The sequence below is a fragment of the Psammomys obesus genome, unplaced genomic scaffold (assembly GCF_907164565.1).
Source record: "Psammomys obesus unplaced genomic scaffold, mPsaObe1.curated_primary_1811, whole genome shotgun sequence".
In the NCBI taxonomy this organism is placed as follows: Eukaryota; Metazoa; Chordata; class Mammalia; order Rodentia; family Muridae; genus Psammomys; species Psammomys obesus.
Genome location: NW_026586662.1, coordinates 7805595 through 7817088, shown reverse-complemented (window position 1 = coordinate 7817088; position 11494 = coordinate 7805595). Strand labels below are relative to the sequence as shown.

The window sequence follows — 11494 nt, the reverse complement described above, 5'->3', positions numbered from 1 at the left end:
CTCATCTCCTCCCTGCCCCTCTCCAAGTCCACTGATGGGGAGGTCCTCCTCCCCTTCCATCTGACCCTCGCTTATCAGGTCTCATCAGGACTGGCTGCAATGTCCTCCTCTGGGTCCTGGCAAGGCTGCTCCCCCCTCAGGGGAGGGGGGGTCAAAGACCCTCTTATCTTTTGAGACAGGGTTTCTGACTGGGCCCAGAGCTCATGCATTTGGCTGGGCAGCTGCTCAGGGAGCCCTAGAGAGCCCCTCCCCACAGTGGGGTCACATGTTGTCACCATACCCAGCTCCCCCAGCTTTCACAAGCTTGCTGATGAGCCCAGCTCACGTCCTCATTTTGTGTGGTGGGGACTTCATCAAGAGAGCCATCTCCCTCCTCCCTGCCTCAGATCTCTAAAGTCAGTAGCCATAACCTTCAGAGCATGCAGTTTTGGCTTAATAGCACATATTTTATGAATTTTGGTTGTAGATACTGTACAATAAAATTGATACTGAGTTTCACTGTTCTCAGGAACTGCAATGCAAGGTTCTTATTTGTTGAGGGAAAAGTCAAGTCCCTCTCCTTTTCTTAATATGGTGACAATGCACTCAAGTGACTTACTCAGAAAAACATTCAGCAATTAAAACAAAGCCAGGCATGGTGGCACAAGCCTGTAATCCCAGCAGGTTGAGGCAGGAAGATGACCTCAACTTTGAGGAAGCTTGGGATGCATAAAAAGACCTTGTTTCAAATACCAGACAATAACCAAAAATTGCCAATACATTTTCCCCAGTGATACAGTATTTTAAATTAATTAATTAGCAAATTAATGGGTTTTTTTTAGTGCCACTCGCACTGAAAAAGGTGTGCTCTCATTTCTGTACTGTCTTGGAACAAGTCTGTTATGTTTTCTGTATTGTGTATACATTCAGACCTACAGAGAATTCTGGTATCTACTTGACTTCTTATTTTATTTAGTTTTTGATGCAGGGTCTGGCTGTGTAGCTGAAGCTAGCCTTGAGCTCACAATCTTCCTTCCTCAGCTTTTTGAGTGCTGGAGTTATAGGTGTGTTGTATCATATCAATATACTTGAATAATTTTGTTTTTGACCTTTTGACAGGGTTTCTCTGTGTAGGTCTGGATGTCCTGGAGTTCACTCTGTAGAGTCGTATACCACCACCACCACTAAGCCCATACTTGAGTAATTTTAAAGTCACTCAAAAATTGGGACTTTTTAAAAATTTTTCATGTCCTTGAGTATTTAGGATCTAGCCTGACATTTGGAAAGTCTCCTCCATGATACGCTTTTTTTTATTAGACTAATTTTAGTGAGGAAAATAGCTTGCATTTGTGTCTACAGTGTTGAATATCATCATCCCATATAGTTACTACAAACAGGACTGGAAAGTTCAAGTTTTAAGATGTCAGTATTTTTTCTAACCAAGTTAAATGAGTTCCCAAGCTTTAAAGTTTCCCTGAATTAAACATAATTTGTTTCATATTTTAGAAAAGTGAAATAGGAAAACCATTTTATATTTTTATGTATATTTAGTGTTAAAGAGATGTATAGATGAAGGTTAAAGTGATTTTTTTAAGCCATTTTTTTTCCAGAAGTATATTTTAATGTAACTTTAGTTAATTGTTTTAGTTTGTCTCTTGTAATTTTCTTGTTAATTTTATCTCTGCCTACTCACCTGGAATTTGGTAACAATTTGTTTCAGATGCACACTGACTTCATGCCTCCAGCATTATTTCACAGTCTGTCGCTTTAAGGGCTTTTCATTGGACTATTTTTTTCTCCCCCAGGGTCCCCCTGAAAGTGGAACAAGCAAACAACGCTCGCGATGCCCTGGCAAAGACTGTCTACAGCCATCTTTTTGATCATGTGGTAAACAGAGTGAATCAGTGTTTTCCTTTTGAAACGTCATCTTATTTTATTGGTGTCCTGGATATTGCTGGGTTTGGTAAGTATTATTTCTTTAGTTAATTTGTAATTGATATATATATATTTTCACATATATAACAATGTTTTCCCCAAAGCTGTTATGTTAGCCTCTCTCATTGCTATGACCAAATACCAAACAGAAGCAAAATAAGGCAGTGTTCACCCTGCCTGGAGGCTTCAGAGTTTTCAGCCCTCCATGGCGGGACAGAGCTGCTCACGTGGTGGGGAGGGGGGAGGATAGGAGAGGAGAAAAGGGAAAGGATAAGACTGCATATGGTAGCTTTTGATCCCCCACTCTTGCATCTGCGCTCCCACCTTCTAAGATGGCACTTCTCACATTCAGGGCTTTCTCTTTGGTAGTGCTCTCTGGAAAGACCCTCACAAAGCCCAGAGGTGGGCTTTGACAATTTTCTATGTCCCTATCAATTGATTCAAACTGACAGTCAAGGTGAATTATCACAAACCTTTCTCCTCGTGATTCACTTGATATATATTCTTTATATGTTACTGTCTGCATTTCGTTATGCAGCTTCTAAAGTAAGCTAGTTAGTGCTCTTCTAAACTACCATAGTTGAGCTGTTTCCATATCCTTGGATGGGTATAGCCGAAATAAAGATAAACCCCTGAGCACTGCTGCTATGGATAATAAAGTTGGTCTATAGTTCTGAATGAGATAAATCCCCTTCACTGATGAGATTTCATAATCTTTAGCATGACACATTTTCAGAGTGTGAAATTGTAGAGCCTCATGGATCTAAGACATAATTCAACCCTTAACTTTACAACAGATTACTAGCATAGCAGTTTTGTTAATGGATTAACTAGGAAAAAAAATCTCCTAAAGTACATGAATTTTCAATCATTTTTGTACTCTATTTTGCTTTAATACCTGTGCTTTAGAAATTTATGTTAAAGAGAGCTAACTTGTAAATTTTTGACTTTTTACTATAGAATGTTTGTGTCATTAGACACTTTTTTTTTTAGTCTGGTAGAATAAAGTACTTCTCATACCTAATTTTAGTACTTGACAATATATCTCTTGAATTAAGAATGTTTTGGGGTCATAGAACAAACAATTTTATATATTTGATAAGCCCAACTTAAAATTAAACCATTGACACAGTGACATTTGATCCTGGGATAAATGAATGTGTGTTGTCATATGGTGACAGCTCTCTTCTGGTTTCATGTTTTCAGAGTATTTTGAGCACAACAGCTTTGAACAGTTTTGCATCAACTATTGCAATGAGAAACTTCAACAGTTTTTTAATGAAAGGATCCTGAAAGAGGTGAGTAACTTTATTTAAATGTAAGGTCCACATTAAGCCATTTACATTTCAAGGAAGACAGTCATACTGCAGTTACCCTGACTGATGGAGTCTGACATGAGGTGGCTAGGTGGTCCAGCAGGCGCTAGCAATTCAGCTGAAGTTTGGGGACCTTATAAGTTAAGTAGGCAGCTTCTCAGGAGTGACTCTCACTCATTAGTAAGCGCAGCTTGTGTTTTTATCGTGATTTGGTTGACTTTAATTTCTGTTACTGTTAAATGGCTTCCTATTCTCATGCCTTGGCCTCTCTTGTCCTCAGTGTCTGCTTCTGTTTGCTCTGCCACTCATTTCTCTTCTCTCTGTGTGCATCAGAAAAGCTGCCAGTCAGGAGATTTTGAGCAGCCACAGGCCAGGAGTACCTCTGGGTAGCACTTTCCCTACTAGTGCCATCTTTTGTGCTGCAAACTGCTTATGAGTGACCTGTCTTTGGCTGTCCGCCATTTCCTCTTCAGGAAGGAACTTCCTTTCTCTGCGCTCAGTATAGATTTCCAGGCACAGCTGACACTCAGAATACCATGACAGACTAGGAAGTTTATATTTCTCTACCATTTAGTCAAAGCAAAGGTAGCTTTGGTTACATTGATTTCTTCTAAGGCTCATTATTTTCTCCCCTTAAACCTTAATTCTCCAATATTTTCTACCAATATCTTTGTTTTCCTTCCTTTGTACCATCGGGGATAGGTTTTGTTGGCTGAAGATGCTAGAGTAGAGGAACCGGAAAGTTTGTCCAACCTAGCCCTTCATTGTTCAGATGAAGAAAGCAGGTCTGAAGGCATTTCACAGCCTCTCTAGGCCCGACTCCCCTTTCCAAGCTGTTGATCCACACCTTGTACTTCCTTTGTGTCAGTGTTGCCATTCCCAAGTATTTGAGCTGAAATAAACAGTGTTGGGTTGTTTTTTTTTTTTTTTTTTTTTTTTTTTTTTTTGTATTTTGTTTTTACTTCCCATTTCCATCTCATGTATTTTTTCCCACAATTCTTTTTTGTTTTTGTCTTTGCAAGGTTTCTGGAACATTATAGCATTTGTTAATTTTTGAATAGGCCGTAGTTAATCAGTTGTAGCATAAGCGAGTAAAGCAAGCACTTCCCTGTAAGACAGGGTCTCTATTTTATCCGTCTGTGCTAGTCCCTCCTTTGCAGTAAAGTTCATTTGCGGTTAAAAAAAAATGCTTTGCTGCTAAACTTGCCATAATCCTTCCCTTCCACTCCAGCTCAGCGCATACTCTGTGTAGAAACAGGAACCATTAAAGAGGGTGCACTGTCTTTTGTTTGCTTTTGTTACAGTCCTTTAAGTATACACAGGAATTTCCAGTTCAGATTGGGTTTAAGTGGACAAGGCCTTCTAGAATGTAAAGAAATACTTAACCATTGAGGAAAAAATAATGTTAGAACACATTAATTTAAGCTCAATGTATACGTTACCCATATTATAGAAAAAAACTTCAAGAGTTATTTTAAGAAGATACGGATTGTATATAGAGAATATATTTTCATTGAGCTATTATTGATGTATTATTCTTCCCAATTGTAACTTTTCCCCAGTTATATTGGTATTTATTCTCTGCATCCATTTGTAGTCATTGGCATTTTCCTGATTTTTGTACTTGGCTATAAGTGTTCAAACTTGGTTCCATCTTCAGCAAATCACTTAAGGATATACCTGTTGGTAAAAGCTTTTGCATTTTAACTGGTAACTGTTATGTAGAACTGACACCAAACTCTGGTGGCATTTTGCATTGCATAATATTTCCATAATGATGACTATACTCTTTGATCTACAGGAACAAGAACTCTATCAGAAAGAGGGCCTGGGTGTTAATGAAGTGCACTATGTGGACAACCAGGACTGCATAGGTATGGATCCTCTCATTCTGCCCTTTGGATATATGGGGGAGACAATGAGTGCTCTTGCTGGGAACACCTGTGTATTCAGTGGTTTAGACACTAGTGATAAGACTCAGGACTGTGTCGTTGGAGAGGGGGACTTGTGTAGAACTCCTGTCAAGTTATTTTTCTTGATGAGGCATTCTTGTCAGCTTTGTTGAAAGTTTTTCTAAAATCTCTGTTTATTACTATCCCTAGTTTACTACTCTGAAGGCTATTGTGTAAACCAGGTCAGGGGAAGCTCCGCTACCCAGGGAACAAGCAGACAGCTATGTCATCTCCTTGACAAAGTACATAGTTTGGTGAGGTTTGCCAGGGCCTCTTGATCCTGTCCTCTTCTGTGGATTGGCAGTATCTTAGAAGTTCCTTATTAAATCTAGATAATATTGTGTAACAGCAGAACAGTGCCTCTGCTTTTCTTTCAGTTTATCAATAAAGAAACCTTACCTTATTTATTGCCCTGCAGATAGCTCTTTGTCTACTTAGTTATTTGTTTATCTATTTATCTACTATCTATCATCCATGTATATATGCATGTATGCATGTATGTATGTATTTGTATGAATGTTTCGCCTTCATGTCTGTGAAGCACACTCATGCCTGGTGTCCACAGAGGCCAGAAGAGGGCATCTGATCCTCTGTGACTGGAATTACAGATGGTGTTAGGCTGCCATGTGGGTGCTGGGAACCCAACTCAGGTCCTTTTATCTACCAAGCCATCTCTCTACCTCCCACCCTCTCTCTTTCATTTCCCACCCCATCTCTAAAGTCAAGTGTTGAGAGCCTGGGACTTGAAAACCCACCTTGATAATTCAGTCAATGACTTATATGCTGGACTTTGACAGCACACTAATATAGAAGCACTATCACGTTAGACCAATGTAGCCTTTCAAAAGCTTTCCCATCCTACCCTGGTCTGCTTAGCATCCCTCTAGTCACTGCAGCTTTTCTCACCTCTGGCCTTGACGGTGGGAGTTATTAATCTGGCGGGAACGTCTCCTCCTCTCACTTCTGTCTCATTCAATAGCTACTTTGTAATACTTTAATTTACAACTCAGTTCAGTATGTCCATCTTCCTTCATTATCAATTTTCAAAGAAGTGTCATTTTCTGATTGGTGCAATGGGAATCTTGATTTCTCTTTTGTTGTTGTGGAACTCCATTCCAGTCTCCCTCCCCCCCCCCCAACTCTGTGTGTGTGTGTGTATGTGTGTGTGCAATTGTATTTAAGTTCTTTAAAATTTAAAGTTATTTTTAGGTTAGGCAGAAAATCCAACTATATATAGGATTGGACATAAAAATGTATTATTACGTGGAGATGAGGGAGGGAGGGAGGGACTGGGAGGGAATGAGGGATCGGGACATGGCTAGGATACAGAGTTAATAAAATGTAACTGATAAGAAAAAAATACAATTCAAAAAAAAGTAAAAAAAAATGTATTATTACTAAACTTTATGTTTGAAAATTTAAAAATCAACTTTTGAAAATAACATTAAGAAACTGTGTATGCAATGACTTCTGTCGTTTTATTTGAGTTTGAATGTGGATGTTAACTGGAAAAAGGGAAGTTTCTGAGTCTTTAGTCTGTTGCTCTAGTGTACACAAAGAATGCTTTTGATGTCAGTCACTGTCCTTGGATTGAAAGAGTTACGTCACTTTTCCTCCTCCCTTTCCTCCCTCCAGCTGCTCCCAGGCACCCTCCCTCACACTCCTCCCATGCTCAGCTTTCTTTATCATTGTTACACACATATATCTGTGTATGTGTGTATATGTATATATGATTAGATAGAACCCGCTGAGCCCTTCTTGTTGTTTGTATGTTATGGTTTCAAGGCTGACTGCTCTGCATTGGATGACCAATAATCGGGCTTATTTCTGGAAGAGGCTGATTCTCCTTCTTCCAAACTCACTAGTTGTCTGCAGTTCTTTGTCAAGAGGTGGGATGATATGGAATTCTCCCCCTTCTACACTAGCTTGTCTGTTGGTACTGCCATTGTTCCAGTCTTGTTTATGCAGCCCTTTCTAGGAGAGACAGTTTCACAGCAGACTTCCTGGCATCCTGGCCCAGATAGTCCTCCACCCTTTTCTATGATGTTCCTGGGGCCACAGATGCAGGAGCTGAGCAGTTACTTTTTTTTTTTTTTTTTTTGTGAAGCTGTTTTCCCAGAACCTGTACTAAAACTATGATGTTATTTTTAAATAAATGTCCATATTTGAAATAAAAACTCTCCCATTTCTAGATAACCTTTGATAGACTATATTTATCTTCTTTCCAAATACTTTTTGAAATTGATAAATGAATATTCTTTAAAGTATTGTTCACCACAATTGAGGTTTTGATATCTTGAAATAGATTTAATTGAAGTGAAATTAGTGGGAATCCTGGATATTCTGGATGAAGAAAATCGTCTTCCCCAGCCGAGTGACCAGCACTTTACAGCCGCAGTTCACCAGAAGCACAAAGACCATTTCCGACTCACTGTGAGTTTGCCATTCTAAGATGGAGGTTCTGCTGGGAAGAGAAATCTTTAGGCAAACAGCTGCAGTAGGCTTCAGATATTTTTAACCACTAGAGCCACAACTTATCCAAAGATGAAGGCAATGAGGTTATAACCGGCAAACATTTTTTATAGATGGCCATAAAATTGTGTGTGTGTTTATGTGTGTGTATCCACACATGAGCATTTGATGGTAAAGCTTTAGCTGAATACAGTAGCTCATGCATCAAGAGAGGAAAATGGACACAGAATTTGTAGCAAGATTAGATAGGATAAAGGGAAGAGACAAGGTGAGCAACAGAAATAAGCCAGAACACACTTTTCCAAAACTCAGATGCTGATCCGCTGCTGGCGCTTGGGTCCCTGTGGCAGTAAAAGTGGAGCTGTACTCTGTGAGGCTGGCATTTGGGGCTGTTTAAACAGTTTTCTCTGTTTTTTTTCAACTGTGAGCTTATCCCTCCACTCAGCCATCACCTCCTGAGATAACACATTGCTTCACCCCTGAGCGCAGAAAGACCCTGACCAGGTCAGTCTCAGTCACAAAGGTAGTCACTACCGCATGGAAAAGAGAATAGCAGTGGATACTTCCTATTTTCCTCAAAAGAAGACAGAAAAAGAAATGAGAGAAGCTGCTTAGAGTTGCTTAGTGGAATTAGGGAATGAGTTGGCAAATGCCTCCATTAACTGTACGTGTTATAGGTTGTAAAATACTGTAATGGTCATTGCTTTGATGGGTCAAGTTGCTTAAGTGAATGGTAACAAATATGCTCCCTTCTACTATTTTTTTAAGAGTTTATTTTTGATGTATTTAAATACAGTACAACTTTGGAACATCCCCCCCCCCTTTTAAGATTTCCTTATTTATACAGCAATCTACCTACATGTGTGCTTACGCACCAGAATTGGGCACCAGATCTCACTATAGATGGTTGTGAGCCACCATGTCGTTGCTGGGAATTGAACTCAGGACCTTTGGAAGAACAGCCAGTGTTCTTAACCTCTGAGCCAACTCTCCAGCCCCCTTCTACTCATTATTAACAAAAGAGCAGTGCATACACACACCAGGTATTATTGGATGGGCCATTAATATGTAAAAAAGGAGGTAAGAGAAGTTTAAGTTTAATAAAAAAAATTGACAAAACATCAGTGGAAGATAGATTCACTGGCTTTCCTGGAAAAACCTGTGTCTGGACCCTTAGAGCCACCTGCTTCATTGATGTATGTTCTTAAGTATCCCTAATAGTTATCATAAAACACAGTATTTTGGTGTAAAGAAGCAAAATAATATGTATCCTCAACAAAATTGCTAATGTTGAAGCTGTGTGCCAGGCTTGCCTGTTTATGGCTGTTCAGTATGTGGCCTATGATGCGCGGTTGCCTTCACCAAGAGTGCTGTTCTCACTTAACAGAACTGTGACTAGAATAATCCCACAGGGGTGTAACTTAAAGACAGCGAGTTCAAGCATAAGGAATGAGGCCTGGCTGCTTTTCTCAGGGAGAATAAGCAAACACAAAGCAATGATCTCAATTTACATAGGTCATTAGTTTTGCTGTATTTTTTGGGAACTAAATGTGACGGTCATTCATGGAACACTTGGCACTGTCCGAGTGCTCTTACTTGGATGACTCTATTTAATCCTATTAGTATCTTCATGCTAGAGATGAGAAGCAGACAAGGGGAGAGGAGGCAATCCTGATGGCATGTGAGGACAAAGTGGGTTAGGAGGCAGGTGAGCTGTTGTGGCAGCAGAACCCCCGTTCTGGCTCCTGGATGGTTGCCTTTCCTCTGTCCTAAAGGCTCAGACCCTGGGTGCCAGGGCTGTCTGTCCATTTTAAATGATACTGTCTCCTTCACCTTGGATTATTTTTAGAGACAGATGTGACCACATATGTGATAGTATTTTGAAAAGTTTAAATAATTCAGATATGAGATACTGTAATTAAACGTTACTAATAGTGTAGTTTTCTTGAAATACGTTCAGATTCGTTGTGTAAAATGTTAGGGTGGTTGGTTTGAGACACCAGAAGTGTCTTTGTGCTGACCTCATGACTTTTTTCCTGACTGCACTTGGAAATCAGCCTATATGAACAGCATGGGACGAGGGAGGTTTAAAGCCCCCCATTAGTGATTATAACGAGCATGAATACTGAGCTTTAGAAATAAGTGGTTAATTTCACAAAAGTCTCAACTTTGTTTTTTGTTGGCTTTCAAATGAGATTTTACTTTAAAAATTTTTTATTTTTTTGTGTGTGTTTGTGTGTGGGTATGTGCACATGAGGGCAGTACCTGTAGCATCCAGAAAAAGGTGTTAGGATCATCTAGAGCTTTAGCGGTTTGGGGCTGCCTGACATGGGTGCTGGAAACCAAACTCAGACCCTCTGGAAGATCAGGAAACACTCTTAATCAAGTTTTATGTGTGACAGGCATGAATGTACACGTTTTATATTGACACTCATCCATGCCTGTCTATTTCATGTGCGGCCTTCATGTATGTGTGTATGTCTTGTATGTGGCATTCATGTACGTGTATGTGTTTTGTGTATGGCAGGCATGTATGTGTTTTTGTGGGAGGCAGGGATGTTATGTGTATATCTTTTGTGTGTGGCAGGCATGTGTATATGTCTTGCGGGTGGCATTCATGCATGTGTATAGGTTTTGTGTGTGGCAGGCTTGAATGTGTTTCTTGTGTGGCAGGTGTGCATGTGTGTCTGTTTTTGTCTTACACCAATTTTTTTTCCACTAAGATACAGCCAAATGTAATCAACATGCTTCAAGGTATATTCAGTATTTGAAAGTAGTACAGTTATGAAAAAATGCGAAAAATCCCCTTATGATTTTAGGTACTCTGCATCTATGATTGTCCAAGGAGAGTCCCTGACCGTCTTTTTGATAACGTGGTAACTTATATATGTACTTTCTCCCTCAGATTCCCAGGAAATCTAAGCTGGCAGTCCACAGGAACCTCAGAGATGACGAAGGCTTTATCATCAGGCACTTTGCAGGGGCCGTGTGCTATGAGACAGTGAGTACAGCGTTGCTCAGTGGGACACAGTTGGCCCTGAAGCCACGCTCTGCAGTGTGGCAGTCTCTGGCGATTTAGGCTTGAATAACTTTAGCAGTCCAGTTCCTTGATACACTAGACACCTTTAAAGCGCTGAATACCCGCGCTGAAGTCTTGGCCAGTGTGGACACGGAACATTTGTGCTTTCCCAGAAAATTCCATGGGACAGAGCTCAGGTAGGAAATGTTTATCACAATGCAGATAGAAACATTTTATTTCATTGTTTTTTCAGACCCAGTTTGTGGAGAAAAATAATGATGCACTACATATGTCTCTTGAATCCTTGATATGTGAGTCCAGGGATAAGTTTATACGGGCATTGTTTGAATCATCCACCAATAACAACAAAGATACGAAACAAAAGGCTGGGAAACTTAGCTTCATCAGCGTGGGAAACAAGTTTAAGGTATTTGTGCTAAATAACATAATCAAATGTTTCTTTCCTTCTTTTTTTTTTTTAATTTGTTTGCTGTATGAAAAGCCATTGTTTTATATTGTAAACTGGATAATGTAGATCATGAATCGTTTCAAGAGAAGACACTGCATTACTGATGCTTATATGTAAGATCTCATTGTAGTCACAGCTACGGAGTATACAGAAATGCGTGTATTTTCAGACCATGTTAGTACACAGTATACATGATTGATTCTCCTAATGCGCTTGCTTCCCCCCACGCTGCCTTCTTGAACTTTAAGTATTCTCTTTCCCATGTGTTTTCTGCTTCCTTCCTCATTCAGCAGTTCTGTTTAGCTGCAGTAGTTCAGCTCGAGATGGCTAGAGAGGACTAGTTGAGTTGAGA

At 39.8% G+C, this 11494-nt stretch overlaps 1 protein-coding gene across 5 annotated transcripts in view; it reads left to right on the top strand.

The window, feature by feature from the left end:
* Positions 1–11494, top strand: part of Myo6 (myosin VI) — a 142120-nt gene that overhangs the window by 92620 nt on the left and 38006 nt on the right. For all 5 annotated transcript variants that reach the window (XM_055602552.1, XM_055602555.1, XM_055602554.1 and 2 more), the window contains exons 13-18: positions 1785–1942; positions 3121–3212; positions 5032–5104; positions 7488–7615; positions 10560–10655; positions 10927–11100. In XM_055602552.1, coding sequence (XP_055458527.1) covers positions 1785–1942; positions 3121–3212; positions 5032–5104; positions 7488–7615; positions 10560–10655; positions 10927–11100 — 721 coding nt within the window. The remainder of the gene's footprint in view (positions 1–1784; positions 1943–3120; positions 3213–5031; positions 5105–7487; positions 7616–10559; positions 10656–10926; positions 11101–11494) is intronic.